The sequence below is a fragment of the Fistularia commersonii genome, chromosome 23, assembly GCF_037954325.1.
Source record: "Fistularia commersonii isolate RoL2024-O1a breed Wild chromosome 23, RoL_Fcom_v1.0, whole genome shotgun sequence".
NCBI classification, from domain to species: Eukaryota; Metazoa; Chordata; class Actinopteri; order Syngnathiformes; family Fistulariidae; genus Fistularia; species Fistularia commersonii.
This window is the reverse complement of record NC_141306.1, coordinates 5,797,836-5,821,503: the sequence shown is the minus strand read 5'-3', so window position 1 is coordinate 5,821,503 and position 23,668 is coordinate 5,797,836. Positions and strand designations below refer to the sequence as shown.

The 23,668-nt window shown below is 42.7% G+C and overlaps 2 protein-coding genes across 2 annotated transcripts; both read left to right on the top strand.

Moving 5' to 3' along the window:
- The first annotated feature begins 366 nt into the window (after positions 1-366).
- On the top strand, positions 367-9,424 carry LOC147220763 (26S proteasome non-ATPase regulatory subunit 11A). The gene is made up of 13 exons (XM_086170531.1): positions 367-517; positions 1,114-1,215; positions 2,622-2,818; positions 3,304-3,361; positions 3,464-3,658; positions 3,805-3,949; positions 4,516-4,576; positions 5,473-5,535; positions 5,697-5,822; positions 7,385-7,420; positions 7,553-7,604; positions 7,708-7,851; positions 8,298-9,424. The coding sequence occupies exons 1-12, from the start codon at positions 427-429 to the stop codon at positions 7,848-7,850; spliced, it is 1,269 nt and encodes a 422-aa protein (XP_086026657.1). The 5' UTR covers positions 367-426; the 3' UTR covers position 7,851; positions 8,298-9,424.
- A 2,451-nt stretch (positions 9,425-11,875) lies between these two features.
- LOC147220762 (homeobox protein Dlx3b-like) lies at positions 11,876-17,450 on the top strand. The gene is made up of 3 exons (XM_086170523.1): positions 11,876-12,305; positions 15,052-15,236; positions 16,259-17,450. Exons 1-3 carry the CDS (start codon positions 11,981-11,983, stop codon positions 16,691-16,693), a joined length of 945 nt encoding a protein of 314 aa, XP_086026649.1. The 5' UTR covers positions 11,876-11,980; the 3' UTR covers positions 16,694-17,450.
- The last annotated feature ends 6,218 nt before the right edge of the window (positions 17,451-23,668 follow it).

The window sequence follows — 23,668 nt, the reverse complement described above, 5'->3', positions numbered from 1 at the left end:
TTTGCGGCACCTGCTCAAAGTAACCTCACACTGACAGACATGCACACTGGTATCAATGGGGGCATAAAACAATCACTTGTTAGCAGGCACAATGACTTTTAAGCAGAGGAGTCTCATTACTTTTTGGCCTTGCGTGACATATTTGAAACAATAATTACAGTGTATACAAATGTATTGGGAAAAATGTACTGAATAACCTGTAGGAATGTAAACATATGATGAAATTACAAGCTATTGGCTGTAAATGCGCTGCTGTTATAAACGAGTCTTAAAATTACAAAAGTAATCTCCAGAAATGAAAGCAAAAGTGTAGGACTGGGGATTGCATCTGGCCGGTAGGGGGCGCCATTGTCCCGCCCATGTGAGCGACCCGACCGAAAAGCAGGCACCGGAGCAGCGGACCGCTGAGAGGCAGGCGCAGGAAAGATGGCAGCCGCGGCAGTGGCTGAGTTTCAGAGAGCACAGTCCCTTCTCGGAACAGACCGGAATGCCTCCATCGATATCTTACATTCAATAGGTAAATATTATTGGCACCGCTTGACACGCACACGGGAATTTACAATGTGACAAGACGCCGCAGCGACACATCCTCCCATCAAAATCAGAGTGGCTATTGATGAACATGGCTTTGTTGTTAGCCTGTTAGCGGGTACGCTAAGTTAGCATGCCGTCTCTTTTCCCTCTATGCTTACACGGTGAGTCAGCAGCAGCGGGCTAGCCGGTTAGCAGCATACCGGCAGCCGCATATGACGAGCTAACCTCAGCTACTCGAGCTCATTCATTTGAACGGCACCTGTATGACAGCTGGCTAGTTAGCAGGCAGCCGGCGTAGTTAGCAGGTTCTCGTCTCGTCAAATGGCAGATATTAAAATAATATGTCACAGTTTGCTCTCTTAACACCCTTTACTTATTCTTCTGGTTGACTGAACCTATCATCTCCAACTGTCCGAATTGACAATCTTTCGCTGCTTCGGTAGCCGCTCAGAAATATTCAATATTAGACATAGAGTGTCCATTGTTTTTTCGTGACTGGTTAGTGGTATTGAAGGACAATTATTTTTTCATCAAGAAATATCCAGTTTAATGAATATAACATATCTGTGTGTGTTTTAGTGAAACGGGACATTCAGGACAGTGATGAGGAGGCGGTGCGTGTTAAAGAGCAGAGCATCCTGGAGCTTGGTGGGCTACTGGCCAAGACCGGACAGGCTGCAGGTACCCGAGAACGGTTCCTAACTGAGGGGGCTCGATCGGCACGAATGTGGGTCATCTTGTCACATACTTGAATTCGGGGTCTCTGAAAGTCTGTCACAGATGATGCTGAAGAAGCCCAAGCCTCCACTGACTTCCACAAAGCTCATTGAAATATAAATGACCAAACGGATCTTATGAATCAAGTAACCCTGTTTGGTTTTCCTCACAAAATAAATACTTCACTCCGGACAAGAGCTGCACCTTTTTGATATGTGTTTTATTATGTAATCTACTGCCAGAGTCTATTTAATTTGCATGTAAATCAGTGAAGTGTAGATACATTTTCTAAATCTAGTCACAGAAGGAAGTAAATAATTAGATTTACATTTTAATCCAATGCAAATTCAGGAGCGACGAAAATATTTTGCATGCCTTTAATTTAGCAGTTTAACATAAAATCCCCATAAAATTAATCAATTTGAAGCCTCTGTTTACCACTTCATCAGGAATGCTAAAAAATACTGTTTTTAAACACTGTTGGTAACAGTCTCTTTCTTATTGCCGTTATTTTACAGCCTTTCAGAATACCAAGTCGCAGTTTTCTGTCTCAAAACATGCTGTTACTTCAAACTCAAAATGTGAACACACAGAAGAACACAAAGACAACTTAGAAACACTCAGAAAATAATAGTGTAGTTCAAGACACTTAAAGAAATGTTCATTTTGCTATCATCCCAAATGTCTGGGGTATAGAACAGGTACCAAAATTATGGGATTTTCTGGGTGTTATGTGGTTAGGGTACTGTCGTTCACCCTTTGTTCCCCCATCAAACAGTGTTTCCATCCTGCTAGACCCATGTTTATGGTTGGATCAATAACCAAATAAATTTTGGTGCGTACTCGAGTTACCCTTTGGTCTCTGAGCAAGGATTCTGTGCTTCAGCTGCCTCCCTGGTGGTGGGGCATCCTTGATTGTAAAGCGTAATATGCTAATACTGATAAATTGTCTTATTTCTATCATCGATTATGGAAGAAAGCAGGCATTATTTTATCCTCATGGAATTGAGAATTTTAAGTTATGCATTCTTTTGTTTGCTTACTTGTGTTGAATGGACAGACTGAAATCCTAATCCTTGCATTCACATTTTAAGTGACAGATCTGAAATCAATCTATTCCATTATTAGACCAAAGGGAAACATTTGAAGGCCATATTTACAATTTCTTTGATTTTCTTCCAGTGGATTGCAAGATGAAATGTATGTGAAGTACCCTGCTGCCACTCAACATAAACTTCAAATGACATATTTTGACTGGTTAAATTATTTTGCATTCAGCAGCCACGCTAGCATCCAGTTTCATGAGCTGCTTACCAGCAGTTTTCTTTATGCGCTTGTAATCATCTTTCATCTTTTTCTTCTACCGTCAGAGCTCGGAGGTCTGTTGAAATATGTTCGCCCCTTCCTCAACTCCATTTCCAAGGCAAAAGCTGCTCGCTTGGTCCGCTCTCTGATGGACCTGTTCCTGGATATGGAGGCCACCACAGGCCAGGAGGTAGAGCTCTGCCTGGAGTGCATAGAGTGGGCAAAGGCTGAGAAGAGGACCTTTCTCAGACAGGCCCTTGAGGTGAGACAAGAGGGAGCTGGTTGATGTAAAGCACCTGTATGCTGAATGTTAAGTACAGTTGTGTGTGTGTGTGTGTGTGTGTGTGTGTGTGTGTGTGTGTGTGTGTGTGTGTGCGTGCGCGCGCGCGCGCTCGGACGTGCGTGAGTGCGTGCACATATTAGGGTGATCTAATTATGGCAGTGTGCTTTTTAATTGAAAGGTAAATTATAATATTTTTCTAATGAGGCAATAGTTGTGTGCGGCCACAGGGATTCAAGCAATTTTGTGAGGATAAATGCTTAACTTAAAAACCATATTTAAGTACGGGTTAGATGCTATTCAAATGTGAAACTAATTCACCTGGTGCTCGACTCAGATGTATGTTCAGACTTTCTCAGGCAAATAATAGCGAAAGCATATTTTGGTACGCTCACTGAATATGGGCAGATTAAAATGATTTGGTTAGTGGTTGTGCAGATGAAAGGGTTGCTCTTCTATCTCCTCAGGCTCGTCTCATCTCACTTTATTTTGACACAAAAAGCTACCAGGAGGCATTACAACTTGGTGAGTGCTCCTTCAGCTGGTCTTTTTGAGAATGGCCACCTATTCAGGCATAGAATTGAAGGACGTGGATTGCATTTAATGACCACTACGCCTCATCTTTAGGCTCGCAATTGCTTTTGGAGCTGAAGAAGATGGATGATAAGGCCCTACTGGTAGAAGTTCAGCTGCTGGAAAGTAAGACATATCATGCACTCAGCAACCTGCCCAAAGCCCGGGCCGCCCTGACATCGGCCAGGACAACTGCCAATGCCATATACTGCCCCCCAAAACTACAAGCAGCTTTAGATATGCAGTCAGGTATTGAGCAGAACAAACTCTATAATCAGGCATCTGCCTCGCTACAGTGTGTTTGTGTGTATTTACTTACCATAAACAAAATGCAATGAAAAAACAAACTTTGCAGTTAATCTGCGGTTTAAAAATTTGTTTGTGCATGTTTCCAGGGATCATTCATGCAGCTGAGGAGAAAGACTGGAAGACAGCCTACTCCTACTTCTATGAGGCCTTTGAGGGCTACGACTCAGTTGACAGCCCTCGAGCTATCACGGCCCTCAAGTACATGCTGCTGTGCAAAATCATGCTCAATGCGTAAGTGGTACTCGTGTCATTGTACCATGTGGCAAGACATGGCTGCCCCAGTCATATTAATGTGGCATTATAAATGATGATGGTTTAAAACATTTGATACAATGTTTGATTCCCCAAATTACAGTGAAATGACACTACGAAGTAAATGAACAAATGAGATACAAATTTAATTGAGATGCAAAATAAAAAAATAAAATTCAGCCCACAGTTATACAACACAAACATTTTTAATGCTTAAATCAACCCATTTCTTTTATGTAAAGATTATGTATTTTGACCAAAAACTAGCATTAAGCCATTTTCTGTGAGGCTTCAGAGCTCTTTTAATAAGACTATTCAAAATATCTTTCTCGTTTTGCGATATCACAGTAATTCCTTGTATGACAATTAAAACGTTCTCTACATTTGTCTATGTCTTTTAGCAGCATTTGTATGCATTTTAATACTTATTTTGGCAGATGTCTATTATTTGGATTGATTGTCAGCACTTCTCTTACCGTTGCCATTAAAGCTAAAGAACTGCAATGACGTTTTCCTTCTTTTATGTGAGGATTTCTATTTTCCAGGCCAGAGGATGTCCAGGCTCTCATCAGTGGCAAGCTAGCTCTGCGATACTCTGGCAGACAGGTATCACTCTTCTTTCCGAAGAAAATATGTTTAAATGTATTTTATAGTCAAACTTTTCTTTTAAAATGGACAAAACTGTCCCTCAAAAAGTAAGTGTACAAACCTGACAGACTGTATACATTTGGACCTTGTCAAATATGAACGCATACTACAGCAATTTCCTTCGGGATTAATAAAGTTGTTCTTATTCTTATACTGTGACACTAAGTGGCGAAAGAGTTTGATTGCAGGCTACCTGATAACAATTATTAAAATTATTTGAGTAGTGTTGAGAACGATTTTTAACCAATCACTTTGGAAAATAGCTTTGTTTTTTCTTCATTGGAGTTTTTCTGAAACCAAAGTTGACCAACAGATAGGATGGTAAGATCTCCCTTGTTAACAAGAAGGCTTACAGATCTAGAGCGTCATCACGAAATAGTTGTGTTGCAAAATTGCTATTAAGAACAAAATATCAGGACTATCGATGACAGTTCAATTGTGATGTTTGAATCTACATCAAATTAGATTGGTTGGAAAACATGCAGCTTTAGAAAAGCCTATTGCGATGGGACTTGTCAAAATGTAAAGGCTATCAACAACAGGTCTGCCCACCCATTGAAAATTAAGATGCTGGCTGCCTTTATACATCATGGCACTCGGTGTGACTGTGTGGAACGACCCTCCGTCTGTCAGCAAGTCAAGATTACTAGCTTTTGTCAACTGCAGTGAAATGTCATCATGTCCAGCAGAAAAACGACCTCTAAGTCAACCCGGTTAACACCAGACTGACATAAAAAAGTTGAACTATATGGCGATAAACATACTTTGTTCTCATCCAGGTTTCTGTTCTCTTACTAAAAGCAACTAAACCCATGCAAACTTGTATCAAGTTTTTCTTTCTTTGTTTTTCACAGACAGACTCCCTTAAATGTGTGGCTCAGGCCAGCAAGAATCGGTCGCTCGCAGACTTGGAAAAGGTTAGAATCTGTGTTTGATTAATGCATTTAAGCTCTGCCAAGAATGCGGATCAACTATTACATCACAATTCTGAGTGAAACTGCTGTGTCTGTAGTATTTTGGCTTGTCAGATGGCTTGACCTACATTGCACTAAGCAAAATATCCTTTTCTCTTCCAAAGGCACTAACTGAGTACAAAGTGGAGCTAAGGGATGACCCCATCATCAGCACCCATCTGACCAAACTGTATGACAACTTGCTGGAGCAAAATCTCATCAGAGTTGTCGAACCTTTCTCCAGGGTCCAGGTGATCCCCTCACTCCCTTACCTCTATTTGCCGCTAGAACTAGCACGTTACTACAACATGCCAGTAAAATCAAAGGGAAACCAGATCAGCATGTAGGTGTGAATGGAATTCAGTGCCACCAACACACACCCACACACACACACAAGTACACAACCACATAAATCACAGTTGGCGTGCGGCAGCAGTGATGCAAGTAGGACCCACAGGCAAACTGGCTTGATGTAAGACAGCTTGAGATCAGATCAGAGACGGGAGAGCCGCTTTTGGTTTGAAGTCTAGAAGCTTTGCAAAACAGAAAAAACACCCAAAGGATGTTTTGTTTTTGATTCATTCAACAATATCCTTTGATTCAAGTCATTGTTGATAAAGCAATGAAACAGGCAAAATGAGCAGAAAAGGAGGATTTGGGATACTACATTATATGGAATTTGCAATTTATTAAGTTGTAAATCAACCTGTATCAAGAACTGGCGAGTGTGTGAAGCAGTGAGCACTCTAAAAAAGGAGTTCACCCTCACGAGGATAAAAGGTCGGGTGAGGTGTTTTTTTTTAACTCAGTCTTTAAAACGCAGAATAGCGATCCAAACACAACCATATAAAGATCATCAGCATCCTAGAGGGTGAGGAGAAAGTAAAAAGGCTGATTTTTCACAACCTCCCCCTTCCCAAAAAGCTTGAACAACTTGGGAACCTTTGTTGGTACAGGCTTTCATTGAACAGTGTTTGTAGGTGCCCCGACTCACCTATTTCATGCTGTCATACTTTGTTTCTTTCACATAACTATTATATCCTGTCTTGCAATTCCAGCCTCAGCATCCTTTGACTTATATATGCACTATCCCTCCTCTGCACATGACCTCTCTGACCTTATCTCCAATACATCTAGCATGTGCTGTCCTGATCGACTCATTCCTGAACACCGATTATCATGTCTTTCTCTATAAATTATGGAAATGGCTCGGTAGCCTGTGTGTATTTAAACTCGTTCTGTTATTTTGCAACATTAAAATGTTCAATGGAAAATTTAAATTGATTACATATGACAAGCAGCATGGATGGATTTAACGCTCTTTTCCTAAATCCCTTACCCTAACATACAACGTAGTATTGTCTGCTGTAACTGCCACAATTAGTTTGGAGACCAGGGGCTCTCGTTGAGTACAAGCAACAGAAATAATTTGACTCCGATAATTGCTGAACATGTCGGTTGAACTAGAACCACAGGAGACAGGTGTGGAATTATCTGATCAAATGCTGACAGTTCCTTGGGCTCGTATTTTACTTTTGTTTTGTGTTTTTTTTTTTTTTGAGCTCGCGTCATTTCATAATTATAAGTGATGTTTCCTCTTCTTTCGGGTCCAAATGGAGAGGGTGATGTAAGCTGATGTCAAATCTGATCTGGTCAAAATTATATTTCAACCATGTGTCCACTTAGTGTATACTTGTGATTAGTGTTAGAAGCAAAACTTGAAATTCAATATATTTGCCATTTATTCCAATATTCCTCAATTAACCTTTTTACATGTTTGTGTTTCTAATCATGGCTGTTCTTTGTTTGACAGATAGCACACATTTCCTCCCTCATCAAACTCTCTAAGGTACAGTTTGTTACTTGGTCAGTGTTTGAATCCTTGTTTTGCATGTCCTCTTCAGATGAGACAGCTACTTGTAACAATTGCCTTGGGTGTCTGCAGTGAAGTAGCTCCAGTCTGACTGTTTATGCCTTGCAGGGTGATGTGGAGAGGAAATTATCCCAGATGATTCTGGACAAGAAGTTTCATGGTATCTATATTTGAAATCGATTGATTTGACAGAAGAAAATCTTCTGTTATCTTTCGAATAGCGTCACATTGTGCTGATCATTCCCCGTCCTTGTGCCCGGCAGGTATTTTGGACCAGGGTGAAGGTGTGCTGATCGTGTTCGACGAACCCGTGGTGGACAAAACATACGAGGCGGCCCTGGAGACCATTCAGAACATGAGCAAAGTGGTTGATTCGCTCTACAACAAAGCCAAGAAGCTAACATAAGGTCAGGCCCCACGAGAATGACATGCTGTGATTTATCATTAAGCACAAACCCACCTTTAAAACTAAAATAATACTTTATTTACACTAAAACATGAAAAGACCAAGCTTAAAACAAGATGCAATGTCTTGGAATGAACCTCCCCCCCATATTCTGGCTTGTCCAAAAATTAAAACAAATTAATTTAAAAATTTGTTTTTTCTTTGATTTCAGGTAATTGATGTGTGCTGTTTTTTTTTAATAATCTTGAATCTAGTCAAGTAAAGTTGCTCGGAGATGAAAAATATTAGAATAATGATTCAAAAATATTTTTTGAACGTCACATTGAAATCCCCTGAATTTCTATATAAAGAATACCTAACCTCCTGTTTTTTTCATAATTTGTTTTGAAAAAAGCCAAACATATCTGGACTTCGATATTCACGTTCTGATGTCTCCTATCCCTTTAGGGAGAGCGTGAACCACCATTTCTCCTGTCCGGAGTGACGTGGGCCCGTAAGACCCAACGTCCATCTCTCACTTCGACCTCGGAGGGAAGGGAGCGGGGGGGGGGAGGCAGCGGCCATAATGAAACCTTAACAACCAAGCAAGCAAAAGAAGCAGCTGACCAACAGAAGACAGAACAATGCAAGTGAAGGGATGGACACGCAACTCCTCCCGGTCCCTCTCGGCCTTCTGCTCTCCCTTTTCCCATCACGCTCTCTTCCCTCCAGTCTGACTGGGTTGATGTGACACGGGGTGCTCCCCCCTGTGGACACATCGGGGCACTGCGCCCCTCTCCTCTCACCAACTCTTTCTACTGTATGTAAAGTTGGACGAGCCTCCCTTTACTCACTTTTTCATTCCCTTGCTGTTTCTCTCTGCGCTGGACATCAGGGAATCTTGTAAAATAATAATAAAGGATACATATAGAGTACTTACACGTACATGTATAATACAAACACACGATGGGTCTGGTGTCAAGTGTGACCGGGGGGGGGGTGAAGCTGGGCTGCTTGGATTCTGCTCGTTTTGCTGAACCGATCCCGATGAATGATTTTGAAAACCCCCTTGTCTCCCACCTTGACTTTTCGCCCACCCCACCAGTTTCACTCTGTGCGGTGTCATGCACACACAAGGCATTCTGGGATTTATGGATCATACAGGGAATATCCTTTTTTTTTTTTTTTCCCAATCTGGGACCACACGAAGAAGAGATTCATATACATGATGCCGTTGACCTGACCCCCTGCCTCCTTTTTGTAAATAACCTTGACAAGCGCCTCTTCATCCAAGGCCCTATGTATTTACACTGACCCCGTTTGTTTATAATGTTTGAGGAAAAAGAAAACGAATCAACCTCGCTGCTAAGAGCTCGGTTTGTCACTCATTGTAAATTCGATTCCTGTCTCACGTCCCAGACGCTGTGGTCTGCGATGTGATCGTGATTGTACAGAAAAAGAAAAAAAAAAAAAAAGGGCGGGCTTACCGGAGAAAATCAAGTTGTACATTTCTGAAAAGTTAATTTTGCAAGGAGTCGGAGGGTTTATTCTATGACAAAGAGAAAAACAAGTGCTAATAATAAAAAAAAGGAAAACCCCTACAGGTTGTGTGATTGAATCCAGACAGCAGGCATTTAATTTGTCTTCTATAGTATTTTTTTTCATTTAAGGTTGAACCTGGCCGAGTACTTTTGGGTCAAATCAGTTCCACAGCAAGAAATGAAAGCGTCTGGCTCAATGACGGGCTTTCGTTTTATTATTGTTTCCTCTTATTTTCTTGCTTTATTTTCTAATTCTGAAATGCAATCTTTGAAAAGTAAAAAAAGGACAAGGTTAATTTAGGTGATTTCAAAACAAGATTATCATGACTTTATACCATACCACATGAGCCAGAACGGTTGCATATACTGATATTACAGTCTAAATTCAAAGTTATATTGGCTTGCTCCTTGAAACACTCGTGAGTATTTCAAGGTGTGTCAAAGTCTTTTATCTGCCATTTTTGTCAAACGCTTCCTTGTTTTGACATGGATGACCCTGTTCAAGTCCGGTGTTGCTTATTTAGTTCAAACCATGACAAAACACCTGGAAATGAGGAGATAATTTCTTGAGGGAAACGACCGGGAGAAGGACAGTGAAGAGAAACAAATCGAGAAAGACACGTTGAGTGAGAGATGTCTCAGGAGACAGGTTTTGCGATGGTTCTGGAAAAAGGGCTTCAAGCCAGGTGGCCTCGGGTCATCTGGGAGATATTCTTACAAGAATCCTCGACGTCTCTGGCACAGAGAGGAAAGCAGTGAGAAACAATAACAGCCCCCTGATCAATGGGGAGAAAACAAGCCTGGGACCACCTGCTTCAAAATTCAGGTAAATATTCATCATTCATCCTGTGCTCTATTAGGATGAAGTACAACTGACAGAGAAAGGTAGTAAACATACATGTGTGGTGAACCGGTCTTGATACCAACAGAACATTTTGACGGACTCGCCTCTACGCCTGCTTACCTCCAGCATCAGCGGGCTCCAACCCAAACGTGCCAATCCGAGCTAACGCTTTGGAGGAGCCGCACACCGTTTGCTCCTGCAAGGTCTTCCTCTCATCAGTCTCGCTACAGGTGACTTTGTTTGAAATACTTGTTTGAGTTTGTTTCCTGCAGCGTCGTGGTCTGGAATAACACTGTCTGACCTGAAATTTGGTATTCTTGATGAAATCTTCTTGTGGCAACTGGACTTGAATTTCTGGAGCTTTAATTTTGGAAGTTATTATGATAATGGATTATGATGATAGATTATGATAAAGTAGTAATGCTCACTATATTGATTTTCTGTACGGTTTCCCATATGTGAGCATCCTCAATACAAATCTGAACTGAGATACAAATCTGAGCTGAACTAAGGCTGTACACAGTTTTATTTTCAGTGTTTTTATTGTGTCACATCTCAAGCTTATTTCTACCAGGATATTTCATACACCTACAAACATGTTGAAAGCCTGCGGTAGCCTACATGAGTGGTTTGAGTTCCCCCGAGGCCTGAAGTCCAGGCGCTTGAGACAGCGCCTACACAGAGGGGAAGCCTTAAAAAACTCTCCTAAGCCTCAAATATCTGTAAATAACTTCCATTGTTTGTCTGCAGCGGCACTTTACTCTCTGCATCTGCACATGAGCAGGAAGCAACAGTGCAGAGCTGATGTAAAAACACAGTTGATGAGGCTGCTGCTCGGCCCGTCTGCTGGCTAAACCATTATCTTCCCCACAAACAATCCTGCATCCTGGCCAGTCTTCATGTTATGCGCTCTTGGATAGGAGCAAAAGTTGAGGGCTCACCGAATCCCAGAGAGCCTGTGGTAGAATTTATCTTAGGATGAAGTTAAAAAGTACCTTAAATTTACCTTCAAAACAATGTATTAGGGAAAACAACAACAGTGACTTAATTGAAGAAGTCAAAATAATTTATATTATATAAATTTAATTTTAAAACTTTTTTTTCAATCTCCAGAAGATAAGTATGGGAATTACCCTAAAAACTTGAATGTCACTAGCTTAAAAAATAAAAATGAAAGCAAATAAGAATAATAAGGTCAAGAAGCAATGATAACATTTTAAACTTTATATTAAATGTATCCTTTTCGCCATGTTCATGTTTTGTTCACGTCGATTTGACTGAAAGCAAACCTCACCACATTTTTTTTTTTTATTTTTCCGGGCAGAAAGCTGAAAGCGGTTTCACCCCCCCCCCCCCTGTGTTTTTTCTCCGGCGGTTCCCTCGTGAACCTGAACCACAAAGTTCAAAGTGCGGTTACGCCCCCCCCAACCCCCGAGTCTCCCGGTCCTCTGGTGCCGGCCCGCGAGGAGAGGTTCACTGGAGGTTTCTGTGGGAGAAAAAGGGAGTCAGACAGGCGACAGTCAATGCTGTCTTGGCCTCAGGGCAGAGGTAGGGAGTGAGCTGGCGAGCCAATGAAAAGGAGACACCCACTCCCTCTGTCCTGCCGGCTTGGCTGAGCTCGGCGCGCCCTGTAATTAGGAACTCTAGTTGGGTTGGACGCCGCCACGGTGGACAGCCTGGCTGCTGCGTCGAGGGAGTTTGGGAACGCCATTCTCAGGCTGATCCCTTACACTCTGCGTGGGACTGTGCAGAGGAAAACGCGAAACATGAACGGACAGCAGTCGTCCGCACTCGAAAAGAAACCCTCCCTCCGCGGGGCCGGGAGCTCCATCTCCTCCAGCAAGGATTCCCCGAACCTCGCCGAGCCGCCGCCGACGGCGGACAGGAGCTTCTACGGCGGGCAGGACTTCTACCCGGCGCAGCAGCCGTACTCCGCTCAGCACATGAACCCCTACACGTACCACCACTACAACCTGAACGGAATGGTCCCGGGCGGCTCCTATCCCGTGGGTAAGGCTGAGTACCCCTACGGAGCACACCGAGAGCACGGGGCGTTCAGCCGGGAGATGCAGTCGATGCTGCAGGACGCCGGTGAGTTTTTAACTTCAGAGGTTGTTTTTCTTTTTTTTCCCCCACGTGGAAAAACACAGCTCACCTGAATGTGATTTATGGCCCCTGTTCATGTCTCGCCGCAAAAAAGCCCCGTAATTGTGCAGGAATGTGGCAAACAGCGAAGGCGACGGGATTCGGGAGAGATTTCTTGACTCGGCTCAGAGGAGCCGCGTGGAGGCTTCGCCCCCTTTTCCTCCGTATCCTACCGACGCCCCGCTCTCCGAAGGATCATCAGCAGCTCATAGTCATTTCCAAATGACATAACTCAGATACTCAAAGTTGCCAGCAGCAGCAAAAGTCAGTCACTATTTCCAATGGACAGGACAGGAGTGGTTCACTCTCTCAATCCACAGACGTGTAAAAAGGATTGAGTTCTATTTAAAGCAAAAAAAAAAAAAAAAAAGATAAAAATAATTCAAAATAAATAAATACAAATGTTTTCTCTTCTGAGCTTCCAGTTGAAACAAGATGTTTCAGGGTGTTCGCCCGTCCTCACCGTGTCCCACATTTTTCCGCTAGCATTCTTAAATTAGAAAGAAATTAGAACACTTTCATTCAGCTGTGCCTAAAAGTCACCACACGTCAAAAATGCTTAGGATTAACGATGGCTTTTCTTCATCTACATCCTGGTGTAGCTTTCCTGTAACCAGGTTCTGATATAAAACACGGTCATAGATGATAATAACAAGTATTGTTATAGAGGGGCCTGAGAAGTGAAAAGAGTCAAGAGTTAAAACCAAATGGACAAAATCACTCGTTCAGTTACTCCAACTGCATTATTCTGTGTTTGGAGCCAATCGGGGAAAAGCCTTGAAATGAAAATTCATTTCATGGGAGAAAAAAAGGGGGAAATCAATCTGAATTTTATCTAAATGTTTGAACGAATCATGTCGGAAAGGTCTGAAATGAATGTCAGTTCATCCTGTGTTCCATCCAATGCGGTTGATCGTGGGAATCACCTGATCAATATCTTTTCAAACACGATCAACAAAGTGCCTCGGACTTACTTCTAAATGTTTAAAATTCTAAAAACCACAAGGTCTCATGGGAATAACAATATGAGAGCGATGCCCTCAACTCGTGTGAATATTTCCAGGAGTCAACCTGATTGAGTATCTTTATATTTCCATTTAATCATTCCAAAAGTGAGTTTGGGTATCTGACGCCGGGGGCGTGTCCGCGCGACAGAAAAAGAAAAAAAACACTCGGCAGACTGGTGTTCTTTTTTTCAACATTCCAGCCGTGAGTTGATGGCGTTAAAAGGCTCCAGGGGACTTTGGCCCGTAGCCACGCACATGAGGTGTCACGACATGTCAGTCAGCCTTGGCCTTTGAATCATCCGTCAAGCCGAGGCTCCTTAGCACGCAAGGCCTCCAGCTCCGCCCACACAAACAAGCACATACATCAGCTGTTTACTTGATTGACGCATGTGTGGCAGAACAATATGAGCGACTATATAACTAAAGCGCGCCCATAAACACAGCCCGAAATGTTTGAAAAGTCCATATAAAATAAGTGGCTATGTAATATTGAGAAAATATGGAATAATATAAAAGATAAGTGTAAAATTATGATTAAATATTTCCTCATATGCATTCCTTGTATGCATTTTCTATATATGAACAATGTAAGATATAGAAATAAGCACAGATATGTAAGTAGACACTCTTTTGCAATACAATTGTATTACACATATATTATAATACACACACGTAATGTAACTTCACCGAAAAAAGACGTGAGTCGAGGAGTCGATACGAACCGACAGCTTCTGCATAACCTTGACTAAATAAATCCGGAACGCAGGAACAATAATAATCCTGAGTCAACGGGGAGCGTGTAGACACGCGGGCCTCAAGGCTCCATGAGAAGCACCTATAAATCTTTCTCTCCCTCCCCGGCTCTGGGAGACACTCAGACCAAAATTATAAGTTTGGGAGTGCTGGCGGAATTTCTTTGAAATTTCAGGGTTGTAGAAGCTATTTTCGTGTCGCGTCTCCAGTGTAGGTTTAGTTTGTTGTTTGAAGCGATGCTCGTGTGAAAAAGATACTTTTTATTCAAAAAAAGGTCAAAAAATAAAAAGTAAGGTTAGGAGACGCCGGACCCGCCCGTGGCTGCAGACGGAGAATCGTGATCCCAGAAAGTCCCATTCAAATATGTAACGTGGAAGCAGCGCTGGCTCCTTTACCTGGTTACCATGATGATCCTCTTCTCCCTATTATTCAAATATTTTTGGGGTTTTCTTTACCCTTTAATAATTGGAATAAGCCGCCGAGTCTGTGAGCTACATTCAATTAATTATTACTGGGAGTATTTGTGTTGTTCTGTATTTTAGTAATCTGATTACATTTTGGTATGGAAAAGGTTATTAACCCTTCGAGACGCTTCAAGTTCACAAGTTCAATGTAGGAACAAATGTCATCAATATATGTTTTTCTATGGGATTGTATTCCAGCGATCCTCAAGTAATTTTTGCAAGTAAAATTTGTAATCATTTAAATGTTGCATTTCACACAGTAATAAAATGGTTATTACTAATGAGTACACAGTAAGTAATACTGTACTTCGCTACAGGTTTCAGCCTCTTGAATCAAAGTACTTTGGACTGTTTAGACTTTATGTCTCGTGATAAAATCCAGATCCGCTGTTCGGTTGGGAAGTGAAGCGCTGTGATTTGCTGGTTCTGGTCGTGAACTCCAGCTGACTGTCTCTGACCTTCTCGCAGTGAAAGAGGAACCAGACATGGAGGTTCGGATGGTCAACGGGAAGCCAAAGAAAGTGCGCAAGCCCCGGACAATTTACTCCAGTTACCAGCTGGCAGTCCTGCAGAGAAGGTTTCAGTCAGCCCAGTATCTGGCGCTGCCGGAGCGTGCCGAGCTGGCCGCTCAGCTGGGCCTCACGCAGACTCAGGTACGGTTTCATGGGGAATGCAGAGGCCGAGAGGAGCCGTGGACGGTTTCTCCGCAAAGAAACACCGGGCTCGAACACTTCCTGTATAAAAAAAACAAAACAAAAAAAACACACAAAACTGTGAAATAGATAGAAGAAATACTAGCCTTTGTAACGTTGGCACCGGCGGCTTCACAATCATTTCATGCCATTTTAGCAGCAAGTAATTGCATGTATACTGATGAGTAGCACATAAGATAAGAAATGTAGGCCATTTCTAGTGTAAAACTTGTCAAGCAGAAGCAGCGTGCACACCCCGTGTCAGAGAACGAGCCAGATTTCTGTTCGTTTGATCGAGTCGGTCTATCCGTTTTGATTTATAGCATCTTACGGTATCTTTGAACTCAGAACTTGTCGTACTAGTTATGCATGTCATTGTATAGTGATATGCTTTTTATGCTCAGCTCACCACCTACAGAGAAAACAAAGTATTGGGCTCTGCCTCGCGGCAACAGATCACAGGGATTCGTCTTCTAATTTGATCGTTTCCTGTTGTTTAGAGGTTAACAACTGAGTCGTACCGTGATTCAATGATAAGACGTGGCGGCGCCGGTTTCTAAGGGTCACCCGCTTTGATGGAGACAACCTGCAAAGATCGGCCGAGACTCAGCAAAGACATTCGGCGAAATGAGGAAAACATTAGAAATGCTCGGCGTTGGTCGAGTCTGTGTCTGCACCTCACTGAGTGAACGCACGGTCAGCCATCAATAACAAAAAAATCTTCATGAAATTGCTGAAATGGGAAGGGAAAATGGAATATAAAAAATACACTGGCAAGACATTATAAAACCAAGCTTAAAAAAAAATTAATTTAAAATCAGGAAGGTGAATGAGAAACGGCAACATTTTACAAAATCGGAAAAGCTGGAAAAAACAAAATCAATAATAACTGATGACAGCTTTTCTAACTGGATCTTTGTGTGTCCGGGTTCAAATGTCACAATTATATATGCTGCTTTTAATGTGACTGTTTTGACCTCCAGGTCAAAATATGGTTTCAGAACCGGCGATCCAAGTTCAAGAAGCTGTACAAGAACGGTGAGTTTCCGCTTGGGGAAATTCCTTTGGATCACAGTCCGGACGCCAGCGATTCCATGGCGTGCAACTCGCCCCCGTCCCCGGCCGTGTGGGACAATAGCAACTGCGGCAGCGTCAACGCCGCCTCCAGCGGCAGCAACAACAACAATAACAACAACAACAACGTCAAGGATTCAGCGACGCTGGACCCTGCCGGCAGGGAGCAGGGACCTTATCATCAGCCCGCCGTGGATTCCTTGCCCACTTACATGGGGGAGTACACACACCAGAACTGGTACCTGCAGCAGGGGGCACATTTAGGCCTCCCACCGTCAGGCCCGTCGCAACACACGCCATCGGCACAGCCGCCGACCACGCCGAGCTTGGGAGCAGTTTACTGACTCGAAGCTGTGGACACGGAGCGTGTGTGTGTGTGTGTGTGTGGATTAGCTGGAACACTGCTGTGACCAGAAACACCTGACAGTGATCATCGGACTTATTCCCCGACTATAAAACAAATGCGGACTCCTAACTGGAGGAGTTTTAATGACGAGGAGAGCGATAGACTTTTTTCAAGGGCTTTTTCTAGTGTCTTTTATCTCCCATTACTGAAAACTTCTATTTCATATTTCAAACATGATGCAGCATTTTCGGGTTTTGCTTGGAAAAATGCTGAGTCATGGCGCCGCATCTACATCCAGGATTACGACGATCTGCCCCGCCATGTATTTTCAGTATCTGAGCATTTAAATTCCGATTTGGGGGGTCGGGAGCTACCTAGAGCTGGAGTCTATAATGAAGGGAAACACACTGAAAGTAATTAACTGCATTACCTGAATATAAAAAAAAAATTAAAAAAAATGTAATTTCAAATTTTAGATACTCAGACAGTAGAAAGACAATTATTTAAACATCAACCAGGAAGAAATGGTTGGATAATTTAAGCCAACTAACCAGTTTTACTGATGCCAATGTTTACTATTGCATTAAAAAGGGTCAAATATAGATTAAAAAAAAAAGTTTATTGCTTTTTTTTTTGTACTTGAATTATTTTTACAGAGTTTGATAAAAAGGATATATAACCTCAAACTGTAACATGTTTTAAGAGAAATAAATGACAGGACTAAAAGCGGAGTTTATTTTCATTCTTTCTCTACTAAACATCCAGAAGGCTTTGCGTCTTCACACCTCATAAAGACCGCAGGCTCGGCCCTCGAGACGGACTCCTTCCGAATAATGGCGCCAACGGAGTGAAATCCATCGGCACTTACCGAACCCCTGATGGCGGCCATGTTTGTTTTGGTCAGCTGGTTTCCGTCGCTGCCTTCACGTCAGGTGAGTCGTCTGTTTGGGGTTTTTCTTCCCACAGAGCCGAAATGTGGCCTCTGATCGCTGATGTTTTGCAGCCCCTCTGTGCTTCGGCCCGTAACTGTGTGCAGCCGAACATTCACCTCCTTAACTGTGAAATAAAGGTGCCGGAAAGTTTTTAACACCCTCCGTCCGAGTGGTTGAATCCTCTCCCCACGCGTCTGAATCTACTTTTTCCACAGCTACCGCAGTAATCCCATTCTTAATGTCAATTTAAAATGATCTCTTAAAGCTGAATGTAAATCATTTATCTACATTTATTTATTTTACATTTATTAGATCGCTCATGTAATTACCAGAAGTTTATACCACTTCTAGCAAATTAAGATAATTAAGGAAGTAAATTGAGATCCTCTCAATTTAATATTCAGAATGCACATTTTTTTCATTTTTTCCATTTTATTTGACTTTTTTATTAATCTGTCTTGAGAGTTGATAGAAATCACAGGTTTAAAAAAATATATATTGCAAAAACTGTAATGGAAAAAAAAAAAACTATTCAAGCCTATTTGGTTTAGATATTCAAATGTGTTTATTTCATTTATCTATTCTAAGTTTATTTCAAATTCCCAATGTTATTGACCAGGTTGTCTGTCCATGCCTTTAAGTTCCCTCCCGCAGGCAGTCGACTCACCAGTGATAATTGTACATCTGAATATTGATCATCCATTCCTGTCAGTTCTGAAAACACTGCACACACACACACACACACACACACACACACACACACACACATGTTCTCGTAGTTACATACAAATGCACAATGAATTGCAACTCCGCGCCTCCCTAGCGGGTGGTGCAGGGGGAAGCAAATACAGGAGGAAAAAAAAAGCGAGCCCCAGGATCTCTGTGGCTAAAAGGGGCTTCAGGCAGACGAGTCCAGAACTGCGATCTGATCGGCTCTTGATTTGTTCAAGAGTCCCTTGACTCTCATGGGCGATATAACATCACAAAGTCATCTCAGGAACTACTTGCCATCAGCAGATCGGATCACAAGGGCCAGTTTTTCTTGGTTTTCTCCCCTGATTTTTAGACATTCAGTGTGCATTAGCAGCCATAGCCCCTAAAAACTGCCACAGTCTCACAGGCAACAACCTAAAGTTGTTCAGAGTAAAGGAGCAGAGAAGAGACAGAATCCAAAATAGATTCTGAAACTGCAAAATGCACATGGATAACATGGTACTAAAAAGTGACAAACATTTTTTCCATAGAAAAAAAGGTTGAAGAGAGTTGATTTTGTTTTTATCGCTTTAGAAATAAGATTTAATCATTCTGTGTACTTAAGTGGTTGCAGTTGCTAAATGAAAAGATGCTGCCAGTATTTATTTTTATTTTATTTTTTTCATATTTTACAGCTCCCGCTTGCAGCAGGGGTTACCAGTAGCAACCGTCTGTCCACATGTACTTCGTCGTTACACAAGGCTCGATAATGCAGCTCGGTTGAGAATCGTCTCGGCGGTTCGAGCGTCATACATCATGTGTGTCAAGCTATGCATGTAACAGCAAATTTATTTCTCGTAAGTTGAGCAACAATTCGCAAAATATAGCCCCTGATGTCTGTTTTCTCTCCGAGACGCCAAGCCACTCTGTCAGCGATATTGGCCTCTGGATGGTGAATGATGGGCCTTTGTCCCGTAGCTGGCCTTTCGGCTCAACATCAGATACTTGAACGTACTTATTCTAAGAAGAGACTTCTTGAACGTCACTTTGTCTCTGTTTTAATTTCGAGAGCAGCGTGAATGCGGTTGATTTTCATAACAAAACATAAACTAACGATGTCGTTCGGAGCGTTTCCACAACTGGGAAAATTGACCGAGATAATCAGAACAGGGTAAAACAACAGATGCAGGTTTCATACGTCTACGTATTTTAGACACGAACACACACACACATACATACACACGCGCACGTGCACACGCTCACACCGGGTGTGGAAAGGAGGTTGTGGGAGGTGACAGAGGCGCAGACACTCTGGAGTCTCTGGATACTAATAACACACCACTGACACTGAGTGCAGCTTTCATGTGGCAAAAAGTCGGAGAGGGGAGGAGAGTAGTGTGTGTGTGTGTGTGTATGTGTGTTCGTGCGTGCATGTGTGTGTGCATGTGTATGTGTGTCTGGCTCGCAACCAACCAAACCCACAGGTTAGCCAACAAAAAGAGCCCATGACGATTAAGAAAGCATAGACAGGGATACTTTCAAACAGGCAAATGTAAAAAGTCAATAACTTTTGTTCAGCCTTAAGAAAAACAACAAGATTAACTGACAAGTATAAAACAGGATCTTGCTTTCCAAAGCGAATAACAGTATATTCCATGATTTAACCCTCCGGGGAAAAATGTCTGATCCTTCTGATATTTCAACAACATGTTTTCGCTGGTTCTGTTTGAATCTTATCGATTACAATTAGATTATAATTCAATTTGAGATCATCAGCTCCTCCCTTATGTGAGGGGCAACCCTGGGAACGCGCTGTCGACGTTCTTCGGTGAAAATGTGGAACTATTTTTGGGGAAAGCGCTGCGGCGCGGCGGTTAGTGCTTTCCGCCTCACGGCGAGACGGTCCCCGGATCGGCTGTGGAGAAAGAGGTGCGGAGCCGGAGGCGACGAGAACAGCAACAACCAAGACAAAGGAGAGAGTTCCTCGACATCCACGCTTGGACAGATCCCGCCACTTCGCCGGTCATTAGAGCGCCGCGGTGGCCGAACCCACCCGCAGCCCCGCTGTCTTTTTAGATAAAAATGCTTTAAGACTTCACAGGAGCAGTTTTAAAAGGTTATAAGGCTCTCACGGTAGATAGCGCTCACCCTAATAACACACACACTCACACACCCATGGCGGCAGATCTGCCGTGCAAAGTGCTAACCAGTTCATCGGGAGTAAGATGGGTTTTGGTGTCTTGCCCGTGGACACTTCGGCATGCAGACGGGGAATTGAGTCAGCGAGTCAAGTCATATTTTATTTATATGATGCCAAATCACAACCCAGTTGTTTGATGACACTTTCCATGTAGAACCACGCACTGAACCACGCTCTTTAAAGCGATCTGAAGAAACTCTACGTTCTCCTACGGGTGAGCGTTTGGCGACGGCAACGGGGAAACTCTGCAGAAAGCGTGGACAGATCCCGGCTCGATGCGGGCGGCCTTCTGCCAAGAACGGTTGGGGTTGAAAGACAGAGCGAGAAAGAGAGACGAGAGGATAGTCAGATAGAAAGCATTGAGACGGGCTGGAGAGGGATAACAGTTACACTTTACTCTCTGAAATGATATAATAACAAGTTTGATATTCTCAAAAGAAATAATGGTGAGAGCCTGGCAGGACGGCGACAGGAGATCAGCCTTGGAACCTGCAAAGGAGAGAACAACTCAGAAACATCCATTCATTCCCTCACTTCAAATCACACCTAAAAAAACACCATCAATTTTTTTATGGATATATATGCATATATATTGATATATGCATGCGTGTGTGTGTGTATGTGTATATGTGTATGTATAAATATATATTTTTCTTTGTTACCACTTTTATTCATTTTCAGTGTTTGCTTTTAATCTGTATATTTTGTATATGTCTGTATGGTGGCCTCGAGTGTCGAGTGGGTTATTATTATTATTATTATTATTATTATTATTATCATTATTAAGATATGAGTTACCATACTGCACTGATGAAGATACAGAAGTGCAGACAGGATTGGAGGAGTTGGAGGGATGAAAGAAGTGCATTATGGGATATTCCCCAGTAGAGTGCGCCTGTGGCAGCAGAACTAGTTAGCCCAGGGCTAACTAGAAGCTTTAAGCTTTTAGGTTTTAAGCCTATTGTCAAACAAAAGGGTGAATGGGAACTGGAAGGTGGTTCCACATCCGCCTGAAGCCTCCGGGGTCACACCGTGACCTTTGGCATGACATGTTTGTCACTTCACTGAGGCCACCAAATGGGCGTCAACATATTCTTTCATGTTTTATACCGTGTATATTTCTCATCTCGGATGCTTGAACTACTCTACACACTCCCTGCATTGTGTCAGAGGTTGTCACATCACTACAATCTCACTCTGCAAACACCGTGACTTCAAAACTGTTCCGGGAACCAAAAGGTTTTTTAAAAAAAACAAATTCCTGTTTGGGCTCTCGTCGACCTCCGGCCCGTCGGAGAAGAATGCGCCGGAACACCAGAGAGAGAAGACCTAAAGGACTTGTATCAACCTGTGACCGACGCCAAGGTAAGAAACACACAGCTCCGGGTCGGTTGTTGGTTTGACCGAGGAGCAAAATGTCCGACTGTGTGGGCGAAAACGCCGCGGTCAGACTTTGACGCCTCATCTTCGTGCAAATGGAAAATATAAAAAGCGAGGCGAGGTGAGTCCAGGTTGCTGTTTTCCAATCTTCGGCGGTGACGGGCAGGAAGAGGGCGTGGAGACACGGGCGAGGTGATGACATCAGCTCCCTGGAGCCGAGCGGAGGGGAAAACTCAGCAGTGGAAGAAACCTTTATTACCGTTTCGTGAAAGACGTTACTTTCCTTTCCCCGCCCGAGGCCGTTGTCTCCACGGTGTGGAACTATAACCTGCTTTCAGAGCCGATAAGCGTAGCAGACACCTGCAATCTTTTACAAAATGCTGACGGCAAACGAACCTGCTGCCGGATTCTGGACGAGCTTCTTTGAATTTTGGAGAAGCTGTTTTGAAGCGAGTTCTGCTGACGTGGCGTGACGCGTCGTCTTACCTCAAATAAAGGACATATCGATAACGCTACATTTCTGAACCTGTGATTCCACACCCAACTGGCACATTAAAAACAGACGGTGATAAATCAGCATCTGACTGTCAGCTAAAAGAAATGTATCAACACAACACACTCTTCTGTTTGGCTGCAAACAAAGGAGCGCTGATGGATCCAAGATGGAGGGGGGGGGTTTGACAGACTGTTTTTTTTTTTTTTTTTACCTTGAATTAGCTCAATAGCAGCTAGGCTTGGTGCAGTGGTTTGTGCTTCTGCCTCACGGTTGAATTTGCATGGATTTTCCGTTGCAATCCAGAGAAAAAGAAGTCAACTGAAGATGCTAAATTGCCCCCCATGTGAAAGGTTGGCTGTTCCACAGTGAACCCCGCTTCTCGCACAATGACAATAAGCTCCGCCCCTCCTGTGCAGGAAAAAGATTATGAATGAATAAAGTGGCATTGTTATTAACAACATCACACAAATATGCAATGACTAATTAAAAGTTAGCAGTAATTCACTAACTCCTGCATGAAAAAAATCCAAATGCAACAGAAATGCCACTGATCAGAACATGCAAATCAGGTGCGCGGGCCGATAGCAGGGAGATCATTGGAGGACGACAGGACGGCGGAGGCCTGAGCGATTGACTGCACCTGCGTGGAAAGTGCAGACGCACCGAGGAGGAGAAGGAGCGGCGAGGAAGAGACGACCGGGAACGTAAGGAAGAAAGCAAATGACACAAACACAATATAAACCAGATTTGGGCATTTTATGGCCCGCGGGCCACGTCCAGCCCACTAAACTATTTTCTTTGAATATTTCAATAAGTATTTTCAATCAATATTGAATTTAGAAATTCATTTTTTCCCCCCTTTTGTTTAATTTTGTATGGATGATTATATACAAGATAATGTCAGTACATTTATATGATCATTAATGATTTTGAAGTTGGAATAAAATGCCAAAAAAATTGAAATATTTAAATTGCAATTTTCATTTTGTTCAGTTTACATAATAGCTTGTTGGCCCCAAATGAAAATTAAATAAGAAATGTGGCCCACCAGCCAAAATAATTGCCCACCCCTGACATAAACCCCCAAAATGAAGAGACCAGCCTGCCAACGGTCCCGGCAAACCAAAAACTGTTGTTTTAATTTGATATTTGAAGTGGTTTCCTATCAAAGTCTTGGTGTTACACTGGGGAGTAAACATGCTTGCAACCTAAGGTGATGTACATTATTGTTTATTTTAATTTTGTGGCCATCACATGGGTTTGTTTACTTCC